The sequence below is a fragment of the Ictalurus punctatus genome, chromosome 23 (assembly GCF_001660625.3).
Source record: "Ictalurus punctatus breed USDA103 chromosome 23, Coco_2.0, whole genome shotgun sequence".
Classification (NCBI taxonomy): Eukaryota; Metazoa; Chordata; class Actinopteri; order Siluriformes; family Ictaluridae; genus Ictalurus; species Ictalurus punctatus.
In genome coordinates, this window is record NC_030438.2 from 18,720,241 (window position 1) to 18,737,554 (window position 17,314).

General features: G+C 42.9%; 1 protein-coding gene across 1 annotated transcript in view; it reads right to left on the reverse strand.

Annotated features, from left to right (window-relative positions):
- Positions 1 to 17,314, reverse strand: part of LOC108256167 (thrombospondin type-1 domain-containing protein 7A) — a 116,858-nt gene that overhangs the window by 66,116 nt on the left and 33,428 nt on the right. Inside the window, exons 2-5 of the mRNA XM_017452746.3 lie at positions 6,271 to 7,120; positions 2,999 to 3,247; positions 2,242 to 2,423; positions 281 to 337 (exon numbers count right to left, since the gene is read on the reverse strand). Of these exons, the coding sequence (XP_017308235.1) occupies positions 281 to 337; positions 2,242 to 2,423; positions 2,999 to 3,247; positions 6,271 to 7,120 (1,338 nt within the window). The remainder of the gene's footprint in view (positions 1 to 280; positions 338 to 2,241; positions 2,424 to 2,998; positions 3,248 to 6,270; positions 7,121 to 17,314) is intronic.

Sequence of the window (17,314 nt, forward strand, 5' to 3'; positions counted from 1 at the left end):
AATATCATTTTGTTTGAAAACCATAAAAAGCTGGAACACTATTCATTTTTCACATCTGATAGACAACAACAACAGCACTTTTGAGTGCCGTTGCATATTTACTGCTGCTTCACACACAACACATTTAGCTGACATGCAAACAAATGGTGATGTAGAGGCATTTGAACAAGCAAAGGAGATGTGTTTGTCAGAAATGGAGGGGAAAATGACATTTTGAGTAGAGAGGAGGGCTAGTGGGAGGATATTAAGAGGAAACTCAACGGCGTTCCATCCATCTTACCTGTGTTTTCAACGTTGGTGGAAAGGCTGGGCGTGACACTGCTCTGAGACCAGCTTTCTATAAAATACACACAAAAAAATATATCACCAGCAAAACAGATTAGAAGCATTTCTTCACTTTTATACCAGTGAGGCAGGATACAATTCAAGTGTACAGATGAGAATGTTAGAGTTCTGGTTAAGGGTGTTGCTCTGAACGCCAGTAGCAGCTCTGTAACAGTCTGGGAATTTCAAGAATTATAGCATGGTACTGTTAGCTCTGAGAAAAATGCTCTGGGTGAGAACCCATTATATGAACCTGGCCAGACTGCTGATTGCGTAGCATACCATAATCACTCTTTTCCACTAGACCATACAGTGGTTACAAACATAAATCCAGAGCTATCCCCATTTTGGTCAAGTACCTGTGTTCATTTCCCATGAAAGTGGAAGCAGTTCTCTAGATGTGATGGATGAATTGATTTTCTTTGGTACAAAAAACAAACAACAACAAAAACCCCAGGCATATCACTTATTTGATGCTAACCCTCGGAGGTATATGCCTATTTTGTTTGTTTTGGATGGCCAGTATGAGTGGAACACTCCAGTCATGATTCAGTTCCATTCACGATATGTTACGATTCGAATATGATACGATCCGAACGTCAACCTATTTTTTTTTTTTAACAAAATTCGAACGGACCAAAATTATGACAGTGAAAAGGCTCATTTTTCAATTCATGCATCATAAACAATGCAAAACAATGTGCATTTTTGTCTGGATGAAACGAAATAAATCGAAATGATCGACAGACTTTTAGAGCTCCAAAGGTGGTTAAAATGCCAGACTTCCACGACCTCGTTCTCGGGCACTGTAGATTTCAGTGACACAGGGCTAGTGTCGTTTGAAAGCTACCGAAGAGATTTCGCATAAATCTGTATGACACAACTTTCCATAGTTATACTCTTGAAATACTCAACGTGCACAAATAAACATCGAGAATCTGAAGATCAAGTGGAAAACCCGGTGTCCTGTAATGGGATGGCAGTGAATGCATGGTGCTGCTGCTCGCTACTGAAACAGGATGAACTATCGAGCCAGATTGTTGTAAACGTAGTCCAAATGATTCTACGGGCGCCAATACGTTTGAAGAGAAAAGTATTGGCGCCCATAGCGTCATTCGTAGACGCCACTACTCAGCAAAGCTGAACATGGTTTACGTGCAAGTGTCAGGTCTACATTTCACCGCAAAGGTGCTTTACTCACGCAACCTACACACAAGTCACGCACAACACAGTTCAAACAGATCAGATTGACATCTTGTCTTCCCAACCTCCCTGCCCTTCGCACTATCCAGATCAGCCCGATAACCGGATAGAACCTCTGCACCGTGTTGATTAGGACGCGTCCCACCACCTCCCTTTGAACCCAGCACGAGCAGTCGATGGTCTCTTTAAGAGCGATCTCTGCCGCAGCACTTTCATTCACACCTCCGCTTTAAAGACGTGTCGGCTCGGGCATGTGCGTTTGCTGATAGGCGTCTGCGCACGGGAAGCCGAAAACGAGAGAAGCAGAAAAAAAAAAGGGAAGGGGAGTGAAAGATAGGACGAGATGTGGAGGTGAAGTTATTATGAAAGCAGGTGTAAAAGACAGAAATGAGGAGAGAGTCAGACAGGGAAAGATGGAGACAGTGATGTAGGGATGAAAATGACAGAAAAATGAGGGTTGTATTTTTTAAAAGTGCTGATGCAGTATGTATGAGACAGTATAATGTGAGTTTCTATGGAAAAAAAAAACACGGGAAAAAAAATATTTATTCCCATTTGAAAAAAAAAAATAGGACTATATCCTTAACGCTAAGATTTCTTACCACAAATCTTTTCTTTTTATAATCCATATCAGAAAGTGAGAAACCCTTTCCATTTTGCTCATCCAGAAAGTGTCGTCATCAACCCTGTATAAATCATGTGTTGGGTTTGTACCTGGCTTGTCTTGGCTGGTGCTCAGGTCAGAGGTCGGATCGGCGTTAGCTTGGATGCAGTACACCTCCCTGGTCTGCATGCCGCCTCCACACAAACCCGTCTGGTTGGAGCGACGTCGGTCCTGCTGGCTGAGCAACATGTCCACGCGACACTCCGCCCACTCCGTGGTCCTCCAGGTGTAGCTGATGAGGTCATGTGACAAACTGGTTACTGACATTTCATATACAGTAAGGGTTTATCCGGACGAGTAAGGGTTATTTAGAAAACCCCCAAATAACGTGTACATAGTTATTACGTCCAAAAAAATTCAATAGCTAGCAAAACAGTCTGCAGGTTAATTGTCTGATTTCCAGATCAGCAAATGATCAGATCTGCAAGAACCTCGAAATGATCATTTTATTCAAATCTACGTAGCTCAAACGTATGATTTATTTGACATTATGTGTCAGCTGTCATGACGTTCTAACATACGTTAGCCCAGAAAGTGTCATAACACATTATGTCACCTTAAGTCAAGGTTATGTCAAATTGACAAAACAGACCAGAGCACTCTTTATGACGGGTGATACCTAGTGGAATAGCCTTTAGAAATGTTTATACAGGTGTATATATTTGGTATTAAGGGTTTATGGAAGTGTCGTGTAGCCTTATGAACACTGATCGCTGTTAGTGAAGTGATGAGTCTGATCACACCGTCTGGATAGTTTTTTGTATAATCTGGTATCAGTTAGTGTCAGGCTTCGTAGTGAATGCTCACACGGCACAGGGTGGGACGCTGTCTCCAAGTGGCTCGCACAGCTGGCTTTCCTCCAGCACCGGGCACTGGGCTCCTCCGCCCACCGGGAGCTGCTGGATGTCCCTGCTGCGGGTCCGGATGCCCGTCGGGGTGTCTGGGTCGGCACACGTCTTCGAGCACGGAGTCCACTCTGCCCATTCGCCCACCGTGCAATCTTTAGGCATCAGGCATGGTCGGTGAAGGTCGGGGAGACTCCAGTGGGGGCACTGACTACATCGACACACAGAAACCGGTACAGTGGGACAAGTGCAAGGAGGGTGGTGTCTTCCATCACACTCAAGCCTTCTACTCCAGGCCAAACCACAAACTCAGACTCTGGCTCTTCCAGATGATACCCTTTCCCATCTTAAATGGTGACTATTACTGACAGGTATACTGTAATAGATACAGTTACATAACATTCCTTGCTTACCAACTTCTGGAAGAAGAAGCCTTTATTTGTCATGTATGCATAACCCAGCTTGTTGTTGGGGGTCAGAGCACATGGTCAGCAATAACACAGCACCTCTGGAGCAGATATGGTCAATCGCATTGCTCGAGAGCAAAACAGTGGCCGTTTGGCAGTGCTGGGGATTGAACCTCAGACCTGATCAGTAACCCAGAGAGAGACTCGACCATTGAACCACTACTGCCACCACTGTGCCACCACTGCTACCTCATTATTCCTTCATAATGAGATTAATCTTTTAAAAAATGAGTATACTGTACTTGTTCCAAAATGGTCTGACTTTGCACTTGAGTGGAAATTCGTTCCAATTCGATCCCTGTGAATATAGATTTATTTCATATTTCTTTACGTGATTTGATCTGCCAATCATCCGCTAGTCAACACGTAGCGCTCAGCGTTAATCACTATGTCGATCCGAGCAGAAGTAACCAGACATGTTTGGTAGAATTACCGCCTGATCGTTACGCTTCTGAAGATTGAGAAACTAATAATTTAGTGTAAAATTGCAGTGTTTTATCTTTTTTTCTTTTTTCGCCCGTCTACACTGTCCAGGGGCGAAGCGGCTGCTGGGCCATTAGAGTTAATTACAGACTGCATTAAATGCAGTGTAGCATCATTTAGCATTCTTGCATTTAGCTGTCACTTGTGCCGTACTTAGCTTAAGCAAGAGTTCAACCCTGAGCTCGGTTTCTGTCTAAAAAAACCCTGTCCAGCGAAAAAGAAGAAATCAGACCAACAGAAGCGAGAGCCGAACGTTTGGAGGAATATTGGCAAGACTCGTTTGGAAGAATATTGGCAAGAGCCATGGAGCAATTACTTCAGAGGAAGGTTTGTTCCGGTTTTGAGAAACGCCAAAAACAAGCATGAATATTTCAGAGGAAGAAAAAAAAAATAAACAACTTAAAGATGAATATTTATGCATCTGGGAAGCGTGTGAGTCATTTTCACGGTTCCTTTTTGAAATATTATATTCCTGTCACAGCATAAAAGGAATAAGGAGCCGCGTTTTTGTACGTATTTGCATATCACTGACTTACTTGATCTGAAAAGTATTCGGATAATAATCGGTGTGCTGTTGGGTTATTGTTTTACAGTTGTTTCCGTGAAATCGTGTGGGTTTTTTTTTTTGCCTCGATAACGACACCTCGGGGTGTAAAAGAAAGCATGTCAGTGCCTCCTGTACTTCAATCACATCAAAAGAAATTGCCAATAAATCGATCTCGAAGGGGACGAGGCATACATTTAGTGTGCGTTTGTGTGTGAGTGTGTATGCTAACACATTTACATGCATATTTGAGGCGAAATATTTACCGTTACTCTACGCAGTCATCACCAGACTTCACCAGACTTGTCACTAGACTTCACATAGACATCACCGGATATCTTGGCAGCGCAATATCGTGTAAAGGTGATTAAAATGTTACATCACCCAAGGCACAAACCGTACTCCCCCGCCCCCACTTTCTGTCTTATAGAGATGCTTTGATACCATTGTAATTGTAAAAGCTGGCACATAAAATACTGTTGACTTGACTCGAGTCTTTTCGAACACAGCTGGCCTCACGAGCTCATACGTGTCACCAAGGCGAGCTTGTATAGAGTTGTCATCGGCGTGGCAGAAAATAGGCATCAGAGAGAGAAAGTACGATGCACGGCTTTGACAACCTGCTAGAAAACAAGAGAGAGAGAGAGAGAGACAGAGAGAGAGAGAGAGAGAGAGAGAGAGAGAATGGTTCTCTGCCTGTCATCCTTCATGACAGAGGTGAGGGGGGAAAAAAAAATAGCTACAGAGGCACTCACAGACGCGGAAACCGCTCTTAGCTCCCAAAAGTGGATGCCAAATCTAAATAAATTGCTCACTCGGGAGTTTTTTTTTTTTTTCTGTCACAGGACAAAATGAGATCGTTAAATAGCGCAGTGCATTTGCAATAGATGAGAAAAATAAACCTGGAGCTACATAATAATTGAACGGTCATTAATTCTGCAGTTAGAAGTTAGATTTCAAAGCAACACAATCGCAAAATGGATTTTAAAACACTCAATATACTGTATCTTCTGTAACGCACGATATATATATATATATATATATATATATATATATATATATATATATATATATAGTTTGTTTGCTCTGGAGCTAGCAGTCAAATTTACATTGACTTTGACTTTATTCCAAATGTACAGGGCCATTTAACAACACACAAGCATTTACAAATCCATCTAAGAATACTCATTTATGATAACGAGAAACTGAGCGCTATCTCGCTAAAAAAAAAAAAAAAAAAAAAAAAAAAATTTATATTGTAAATTGTTTTGTAAAGACACGGACACAAAGCGTAAATAGCATTGCTAAGCTACGTAGCATTTTAAAATTTTGAGATCTAGCAGCGAAAACAAATGATCGTACTCATCATTCGCAGGTTTCTGGTCCGGTTTGCGGATTAAGGAGTGGAATGATTTAGGATGTGGAAGAAATATTTACAAATATTGACGGTGGAATGCTGATACGAAGGTTGTGAGTTCAAATCCCAGCACTGCCAAGCTGCCACTGCTGGGCCCTTGAGCGAGGCCCTTAACCCTCGTATGCTCAGTTGAATAAAAGAGCTAAATGTAAGTCGGTCTGGATAACGGCGTCTAAATGTACGAGATTTTGGGTTAAACGGACTTTTATTAATTGTTAACTCCGGTGCAAAACCAAAGAAGGTTAAGTCAGGTATGAAATATGTCCTATCTGACTGACTGCATTTGGAATAAAAGAAAGATCGTGCTACTTAGAGTTCTTTACCTGAGAGGCACGGTGCTGCCGTTGCGGTGCACACAGACGACCTGTCGAGCCTGGTATCCCAACTCGATGCCCCACAGGCTGCTCTCCTGCCGGTTCAATTTGTTGCGGGTCCGTTTGCTCTTGATGAGCTCGCGTGTCTCTGGGTCCCTGACACCCTGCCGTTCTTTACCTTTCCTGCGTCGAGCTTGGCGTGTAACACGAGGCGGCGAGACAGAAGAAGTAGACGTCACCGGTGGTGGTGCCGGATGGACGCGGCACTCGGTCCAGGAGCCCAAGCGCAAGTTGAAGACCATCTCCCTGCCCTCACAGTGCCTTGGCGCGCATGTCCGGAACTCTGTAAGGTTGGGACACGGCATGCCTCCGAACAGCGGCGGTGCCAGGACAGAGCGGGCGCGATTCTGCAGCCCCAAACCGCACGTCTTGGAGCAGGACGTCCACGGGCTGAATTGCGACACCACGCAGTCCCTTGGGCACGGAATCAGACAGGCCTGTTCAAGCCGTGGCCTCGGCTCAAAGTACTCGCAGATGGAATCGTCGGCTGGAGAACCGTCGGTTCTCAGCACGCAGCTCACCTCCCGCGTCTGGATTCCCGCCTCGCCGTGTAAACAGTGCCCACTGCCTCCTGAGTGCTGTGCTAAAGGCGAGCACCGGTTCCAGGAGCCAAGCTGCCAGTCGTACAGCTCGCGGTGCCAGTCACAGACACGGAAGCAGCTCTGCTGGTTGGCCGGGCGTGACGACTGCTGGCAGTTGGTGGGAAGCGTAGTCCAGCCCTCCACATGGGCACACCACACGGCACGGCTCTGACTGCCACCCGGGCCGCACTCGCTGCCCATACACCTTCCCCAAGGACCTGAGGAGAAACGGACCAAAGAGAAGCGTCAGAGTTTCACCCAGTGTAACACACTTACGTACATTTTCTCAGATTCTAAAAGAAGAGAGATTTCGGTCGTGATATTTGACGTCACTTTTACCATCATATGACGCGAACATACCGAACGTACACTGAGCTACAAAGTCGGATGTCACGATGCTCTAATGTCAGCCTGGAAAGTGTCTTAACACAACATTATGTCAAGAGAAATCAGTGCCATGTCTGGTTGACGTCAACCAGATATGAAAGCAGTCTTTATGACAGCCGAGGCCTGTTGGAATAAGCCTTTATAAATGTTTGTTTAGGTTTTGTCTTTATGTCGCCTTTATGTAGCACCATGACCACAGTAGGCCTACGTTGTTACTAGAGAAACGAACTCCTTTGTTAATCCAATTTGAACATTTCAGAGGATAAAAATACCACGGAAATTTCACGTAGCCTTATGAACACTGCCTTTAAATGAAGTGTTACGTGATTTTAAAAAAAATAAAAAATCGTCACTAGAGAAATCATGGCAAGCGCAAATTGCACAAAAGGCTTAAAAGTGTTAAACACAAATACATAAGTATTTACAAAAACAGCAATACATTAAAAGAACTCGCTCTCATTGTGTCAGCTAATTTCAACAGTTTACATCTCAATCCTATTTTTTTTTTTAGCTGATCTTGCATGCCCTTGATGTCGAACTCGAGCTGTGTTAATAAAACAAAGTTGAATGTGGGTGTCTTAGCGGCGCTCCTTTATATTCGCAGTGCAGTCGTCTAATGCGAATGCTGAGCGAGTAATGGGCTGAAATTAGTCACACTTTAATTATAGCTCATTACCTGATGCTGTGGAAGACTGGCAGCTGAAATGCGCCTGAAATTCCGAGTGCAGAATGAAGTCTCTGAGAGCAGAGGACACGATCGTTGGGGGGAAAAATGAGCATAATTGCTAAGAGGGATTTTTTTTGTGTGTGATGGCAAGCTCATTTGTTTCTGAACAGGGATAAATATACGTTTCTGGGGAAATTTAAGTATCATTAGGAAAACGCGAACGTACAACGCGACAATGTTCTCTGATTAAAGAGTATTTACTGTAAAGTTAGCCTTTTCGTATATGCGTTTGATTTTGCCTGAACCTGTACCAAGCCAACCTATCCAATATGACCTGATCCTTCTTTTCTCACTGAAATATACTCTACTGTATCAGCACACTGGAACCCAAAACAGACAAAAAGCAGAAAATCAGATTTACAAACTTTTTTTTTTTGACAGAAAAAGACAAATTCCATTAAACGTAACAAAAGTCCTGCGAACAGTTTTGGAGAACCAAAACAAACAGAATATATATGTTTAACCTACTATGTCTCTATTCCTATGTGATCTATCGACACCAAACAAAAATAGCATGAAGTCGTTTACGTCATTACCCCATTCAACATCGAGAGTCTGACTGGCGACCTCAAAAAGTCAAATAATATAATCAATAACGCGATCAAATTCAAATGTTACCGAGACAGAAATCCAGACATCTTACATTACCAGTAACACGTATATATCTTATACTGAACGTTATGTATTTTACTGAAAGATCACTGAGTTCTGAGGACCTTTCTGTCATCTTCAACCCGGTGATAATGACGAGCAACTGAGAAAAATAATTACACAACATGCTTTCCGCATACCGCTAACACATCACCCTCCTCCTCCTTCTTCTCCTCCTCACCCCTGATTTGTTTCCTTGTGGTTTCATTCATCTGTTCATACCAAGCCTCATTACCGCCGGGGTTCGACCCCCTGTTCTGCCTTCATGAGGAAACACATGGCTTCACAAATGTTACGACTAGCAGGTCGAAACGGCAAGTCCAACAACCCGTTAGAGGCCTCATCCATTAGCAAGGCTTAGCAAGGCAATAAAAATCACTGACTATGAAATTTAAAGGCATGAAATAAAGAACGTTTCTATAGCATGAGTCCATAATCAAAGTTTAAAGCACAGGCTAATTAAATAATAAACAAAAATATTTAAAAACAAGGGACCAAGGGAAAGGAACCAAGGCTTTGAAAAAAAAAAAAATACAAGCAACGAATTATATACTGTACACACTGTCTTCAAATGCGCTCTTGTGTAAATGTCTCACTCTTGTGGTACTTTAAACATTTTTTCTTCAGCTCTGATTTCACTCAGTGTGGATGTTTATCAATATGACAGAACAGCTAGCGGTCGATGCTAAGTGTAATTACAGTGTAATTTCAGCTACACGGAGTCTTTTCGGTGTCATTTATCAACAGATCTGAGAAAAACGTTGACGTTCCAGACAGTTTCGCGTTGTTTTTTGGTCAGCTAGCCAAATCGCTAGCCCTATTTCCAGCACAACATGGAGCCTTTAAGGCATATTTGCTTAGCCTAGGCTAGAAAGAGTGAGCGCGTTGTGTGCTTGCTTTCCCAAGTTTCATTTGAACATACCCTCATACAATTTACTCATAGAACATTCGTTTACATTTTAGAAATATATAAGGTATAATGTATATATAATATCAATAACCTCCAACCCATTATCTTGATTTTTTTTTTTGTTGTTTTGTTTTTTACTCCATCTGTGGCTATATCTGTTTAAAAAAAACTATATATAAAAATAAAATGAAAATAAAAAATTCTGTCATTTTGAACATCAAAGTTATAAGTGAGTAATGATGTAATGTGTTGCGAGGTATTTTTCAGTTTTTACCCCGTTTTGTTCCTTTCACAATTTGTATTTGCAGGAGTAGTAAAATGAATCAACACCTTCTGACCAATCAGAAATGAGAATTCAACAGCGCTGCGGTAGAATGCAAAGTGATGACTTACTCTTCGGAAGACTTAGATACGTGGTCCGAAACAAGGCAAAATGTTCTTTATATGTTTTCTCAATGACTAGCATATAGGATACAGATGAGAATACTGATCAGAATGGACATCTAATGTAGAACCACATCCGAAGCTGACATAAACAGGGCATCTCTGTGACGTTGAAGTATTAAGTATTAATAAATGCTTTACAACAGTGCAATCAGACTGCTCCAAAGTCTCCAGAAACTCTGATAAGCCTGCGTTATCCATAATAGATCCATGCCTCGACGTGAAATCTGGCAAGACTGACTGGACCATGTAGAGTCGCTGATCCAAGAGATGTTCGGCCATCCTTTCCGACACAATCAGGGCTTCACTGGGAGTTTAATGGCTTTGCGAAATGTGTTAGCTTTCCTGCAGCTAATCTCTTGCTAGAGCATGCCAGAGCCAAGCCAAGCTTCACAAAATCGTTTCACGAACAACAAAGGGATTTTTTTTCTTTCAAGTCTCTGGCCGGTCCCACTGTGTGACCGGAAGAGTATCAGACGACGATTACCGAAAGTAACAAAAACCAGTGGTCCGTAAAAATGAGAAGAGACACAGACTTGAGACTGTGCAGACTTCACGGATGCAGCGGCTCCTGTAATTGAAGATTGAAAGCAAACCCTGAGCTTGCAATGAAGCCATTTTTCCCCCCACTTTTCAGTACTGTTTTCTTGCTTGCCACTTCCCCATTGGCATATCAAGTACACCGGCTTCCTACAGATCCTGCTAAGCAGCGAGTGGGCCGCGTGACAAGGGGTCTCATGGGTCTAGGACTGAGAATGGGCTTCGGAGGAGCTGTCAAGCTAGTCAACAATTACACAGTGTGTATCTGGTGTCCAGAGACAACTGTTTATGTTGGTGCTGAGCACAGCCACGGAACTGTAAATACTGAGCCTACACCAGAAAATTCTTTGCAATGATTTTAGTCTAGGCTTTCCGTGGTTGGTGCACCTCACTTGGAGTGATATCATTAATAGGGCTTGGGATAAACAATGGCAGTACTGAAGCTTGAAGGAAATGTGTGTCGTCGGTCTTGCTCTTCTCGTTTAACGAATCTGGGGTTGAGGCCCGGACTGGCTGCCTGTCGTTCAAGCTCTGGATTGTCCTGTTGCCTGTCAGGTGAAGAGGTAATTCTGAGTGACAGTGCTGCACTGCTTGACAAGTGCTTTGGCGAGGACTGGATGGCGTGTAGACAGTGAAATCTGACAGCTAGTGAGCTTTACAGGAAAGCAGGCCAAAGTTTTTCGCTTACTATTTCAACAGGAAACTGGCTCCAACATGTCCGGGTTCTGGTGTTCAGTAGGAAAACCATCATTACCTAAACCACATAGAGGAAGGGTGGATAGCCCGAATTTGGTTAAAGGAGAATGGTGGGATGCAGCGTGAAGAAGCGTGAGCTTTCAGAATCTAGACCTAGACGTATGACCTAGAAAGAAAGGAAATATCATTTCTCTAACAAGCAGCATTGCCAGCTCACAATTCCAGGGTCCACGGTTCAATCCCTTGCATATGTTCTTTCCATGTCGCGGGTTTCCTCCAGGTTCTCTGGTTTCCTCCTGCCTTCGAAAAACATGCCATTCCTGTGGAATTTCCATTAAAGTGCCTCAGTGCATGACTCCTAACACTCTCTCTCTCTCTCCATCAAATTACAAAAGAAGAAAATGTTCTGCACTACAGCCATTAGATCTCCTACAAATTAGCATGTCTTAATGATCAGCTATAGAAAAAGCCCAGAACGGAGGATATAAACATTTATTAACTTCCGGCTCCGGTCTCACACGGAAAAACGGGTCGTCTCGGATGGTGGTGGGAGAACTCGAACCTCAGGCACAGTGTATTAAATTTATGAGTGATATTAATACTTCTCAGCATCCTGAGATGATGAAAAGACCAAAGCCTTCAGCGTTTGAACAGCTTAATCATAGCATGCTAGGACTTTTTTTTCCCCCACATAAACAGCTTTGCTAGCGCATTTGTAATTACAAAACTTCTGCAACGTGAGACATCATCCTGACAGAAACTATATGACCTCTGCGACATGTGACCTTACGTTAGCACGTAAAGGAAAATTCTACTTATGGGTGGTGTTCATAGGGCTACATAACTCCTACATAATCCCTACATGATAACTAACCACACCAAAACACTTCTAAAGCCTTATTCCAACAGATCTCAGCTGTCATAAATACAGCTTATGTCACGTTACTTATGGGTGGTGTTCATAGGGCTACGTAACCCCTACATAATCCCTTCATGATAACGAACCACACCAAAACACTTCTAAAGCCTTATTCCAACAGATCTCAGCTGTCATAAATACAGCTTATGTCACGTTACTTATGGGTGGTGTTCATAGGGCTACATAACTCCTACATAAGCCCTTCATGATAACTAACCACACCAAAACACTTCTAAAGCCTTATTCCAACAGATCTCAGCTGTCATAAATACAGCTTATGTCACGTTACTTATGGGTGGTGTTCATAGGGCTACGTAACCCCTACATAATCCCTTCATGATAACCAAGCCTCATTCCAATAATGTATCCTTCACTTCTTCGCCATGTGAACATGGCACGCCAACAACCTCAAACACGCGATACTAATACGCCGACAGCTGCGAACAAGACTCTGACAAGCATTCCAGCTGTTGTGTGATCACTCAGCCATCGATTAAACAAGCGCATCTGCAAACATCTCAGCCACTTTTCTGAGTTCAGCGCTCCCATCGCGGCCCCGGCGTCCGTTCGTGACGTGCCAACGACAGCATCACAAAATGCAAAGCGACCTGGGAAACATTCTACGACGCCTATATTAATAAATCATTATAACTGCGCTGTTAAATCTTTGTAAGCTGGTAAGGATTTCGTTTGGGCGTTCTTTTTAAAAAGAAACTTTTGATAAAGCTCATAATGTGCTAGAAGTAATTCCTTCGTGACTTATAATCATGCTGTGCCACACACTATTCCTCATAATTCCACGTGCATAAATGTACTGTTTATTAACAAGTATAAAATAAACTTTTTAAAATGCTCTCACTGAGCGCTTCAAGTAACGAACATGTCCGATCTGTCCTCATTTCCTGTGTTTTACTAATGTAAGATGGAAATACTTCATTCCAGACAAATGTCTGGATATATAAAGTGTTATAAACACCAGTTAAGATCCATTATATTAAACAATTTATAAATGCATTATAAATCCCAGCTATAAACTGTCATTTACCGTTGAAACGATAAAAGTGTGTATAACGATATATGAATTCAGTATATGTTATGAACGTATTGTTTCCGACTTCGAAAGAATTCTAAGCGCAGCTATGACGGTTATTGCTAACATAAAGCAGTCGGTGAAAACCTGTGAAATAACATCTGTCGGATCGCATCGCTTCCGATGAAAAACACGGCAGATGTTGAGCATGAGAGATCCAGGAAGTCTGAGATCCAGGAAGACTGCGTCAACGTTCACTGATATGGAGCGGGATAAAGGGCCGCCTCCTGCAGCGACCCACCGAACATTCCCAGCAGGTCTGTTTTTCAGAGAGTTGATACCGGTGTGCCCGGGCAGAGGATAACAAAGAAGGAACTACTTCTCCACACGGAGCCCGAGGCCGTGTAAGGTTCTACGAGTACAAACGGGTCCATTTGGGTCATCTATGATTAAAATGTCATTATCGCGCATGGCTTTGGTGTACGACCGAGTCGAACGGCGATTCGACTCGTGTGAGCCGTTTAGTTCCTGACGAGCTGTGTTAAATAAAAGATGCTTCAAAACAACATCAAAGCGCCATCTGCTCTTAAAGGTGCCGGTGCGCGTGCAGAAACCAGAGTGAAATGTTACACTGCTTGACCCGGTGTTTTTGAGCGCCCTCTTCGAGATTTGTCTTTTTCAGGAAAAAAAAAAAGGGAAATGAATGGCAGGCTAATATAGCACGTCGTGTTTTTATATTCCTGGCTTTTTCTTTCAGTAGACAAATCGGAAATGGAGAATCACAGCGTGTGCATCTGCCCCTGGTACAGCAGCAAATATAAATACTGTGCCTTCATGATGCCAATTTAACACGGCGTTTCCATGAAAGCTCTCCCTAAGGGGAAGAAGAAGAGGAAGAAGGACGTGGTTTTAACCCGCACAGATCGACCGCGATTTCACCAACCTGCCCTTCGGATGAAAGGCGAGCGGAACACGAGCTAAATCTGAGATGATCGCCTGTGCAGGAAAGACAAAAAAAAAACACACAGGGGCAAACCAGCCATGGGGCTAAACAGTTCTACGATTGCTGTGTGTCAATAAATAGAAAGAGTCGTTTTGTATGTTAAATAAATAAATAAATAAATAAATAAATAAATAGATAAATAAAACCTGGCTGCTTGGCTGAGGAGACTTTTTTAGACGCCCGCGATCACTGCAGTGCCCTAGTACAGCCTTGACAGTGAGAACTCTAAACGATTGCCGTGTAGAAGTCGAAAGTGTGTGTATTTCTGTCATACAAAATACTGCAAACCCTACAAAACGTTTGGAACAGCAAGGCCAATTCATTTGTTTTTTGCAGTGGACTGAAGACATTTGGGTTTGAGATCGAAAGACGGATATGTGATGAGAGTTTAGGACTTCAGGATATATATATATATTTTTTTTATCAGTAGATTCCAGATTGTTGTATTGGCTATCCCCAACGTTTATACAATGCCTCTTTTCACAGCTTCGAAATGGCTTGCTTTTCTCCCATACGCAGCTCTCTGATCCTCGTGTTGGTTTATCCGTTTTAACAGCAAATGCAGTCTTCACAGCGGAAACTGAAGGCTGAAACCAAGAGGAGACGTACAGAGCTATTTACTGTTTGAACAATCAATCTAACGGGACACACCTCAGTCACGTGCTCCGATATTTTTACTGTTTCGCCTACAAATTGGGTAGTCTGGTATAAAAGGTTCGGTGTTTTATATTGTTTAGAAGCAGCCGTTATTGGTCACATATACACTACGGGAGAGTGAAAATGTTTTCTTTGCATATCCCAGCTTGTTGGGAAGTCGGGGTCAGAGCGCAGGGTCAGCCATGTTAAGGCCCCCTGGAGTAGAGAGGGCTAAGGGCCCTACAGTGGCAGCTTGAACCCCCGACCTGCTGATGAGTAACCCAGAGCTTTAACCGTTGAGCCACCACTGCCCTTTAAGACAAAACTCTCGTCTCATATCCATTTTTTCATCTCAGACCCAAATGTCTTCAGTCTACGGCGAAAACAAATGAATTGGCCAATAGTTTCAGAGGGGACTGTATATGTACAGACAACACACGAACAATCAAAATGGCCGCTACGGCCGTGAAGGTGGTTCCGCATATCTGGCCACTTTTTCCTTTCATTTTCTCTCAAATTTTGGTCTTGGCCAATTCCCACCTCCCCATCCAGCTCATAAAACTGAGGACAGGTAGGGCAAAGGTCAATGAAACGCGCTCGGAGAAAAGCGCTATCCACGAGCTCACGATTGGCGAGTGTTCCTAAGATTGCACCCAAAGAGTCTCGGACGTGGATGACTCGCGATTGGGTTGCGCCATTCGTGAACTGACATTTTAAAAAAAAATACAAATTTCCTTGTGTATCCCGTGTATGTCTTACTTTGTTCAGGCTGTCCGCACCAACAGTTCAGTATGTCTGATTAACTGTAAAAGCTCTTTTTGGATCGCCGGTCCACCTGAAACAGAGTTCTAAGGTTCGCTATGTGAAAGTGATCGGCTCTCGGGAACATCGAATGACACGATCGATCGAACTTCCTTTATTTCACTTCCTGTTTCAGGTTTCTCACTGGTAGACAACGGGGATCTTGAGGTCTTTCGACGAGACGGCACGTCTTCCAGGGAGAAAGTGCAAAAAGCGGGGATTATTTCTGAGGCTACGCGAGCCGGCCTCGACCGAAAGGCTTCAAAAATCCGAAAGAATCATTACAAACAAACCTGCGTCCAAATGTTCATCACAACTGAGTGTTCAGGAACAGCAGGACGAGTGCGTAAACACCCTGAAAGGAGCGCAGATGATCGACGTTTATTAAATGTATCGTCCTGGGTTTATAAGTGAAAATCGCCTGTTGTCGCTGACATTTTTCCTCTTTAAAGTAATTGCTTTTTAACACCTCATTTTCACATGACCCTACGACTACTTGCCGTGAGCTTTCCCCCGCGTGGGCGTCATCACTTCATAATGGACTGCTAGTTTACTCCCGGAAGCCTCCTGTTAACCTCTGGAAGAAAAAAAAATGCGCTCGTGAATTGTCTCTTGGCGGATTTTTACGACGGAGGACTTTTTTTTTTCTCGGTGATACGACGAGTTTCTTTTGTTTGTTTGTTTTTAAATTATTAACAAGCGAGACGAATAAGAGAGGCATGTGGTGAGAAAGAAAGACTGATGTAATGTCAGTGATACCAGGAAAGAACGTGTTTCACAGAGATTTCACAACAATGACTGTAACTATTAATGCAACTCCAGTAACTTCTACCCTGTTGTCGATTTTTGTTTATTTATTTATTTTATTTTTTCCCTATAACAGCGTAACTAACTTACACAGCAGTGATCATTTGCAATGAATGTTCTGGGATGAACGATTTTACAGGCTGTTTTTTTTTTGGGGGGGGGGGGTTTCACTCACTTTCCAGTTCAGCTGCCTGGGGCGATGTGTGAACTAAATAAGACCCGAGGAGGACGAGAAGGAGGATCGTGTCTCTGCTGTTTCATACAGAATAAATCTGGGATACTTTCTCATATATTTGCGCATCGTTTGCCATTTCCGGAAAGCCAGGAAGGAAACGCTTAAGCTCTCCACATAATGAAATACAGCTGACCATCATTAAGGAAGGGCTTTTCTCTGATATGTCAGTTTTCCATTTCCATTTAACAGGAGCTTATCAGAAGTGTATGAAATCCTATAGCGCACAGTATTAAGCAGGAGGTTTAAGCCCCGAATCAAGCACCCGACCCTGGCTCTGGGGGAAAATCTCGAGAGAGCTACTCTACGTATAATATAATCTGCCCGCTAGACACACTATACGCACGAACGTACTTACGGATCTTATGTTACATTGAAAAATATCCGTTTTATCCCGTACGAGTTCGTAATTTCACAAGCAGGTCGATAAATACAGTATGTAAACAGACACTTAAAAGACAACCTGGAATCAAAACGGACCTTTTTTTTTTTTATCTATTTGTAACGTCGTGAGATCGGACCGAGCGTTCAAAAGACCGAACCCTTCTGCTGGAGGGTAAAGTGAGATCAGACCTGATTGACAAACATGAAACGTTTCGATTTTGTTTTCTAGAGCCATTTCAAGATCA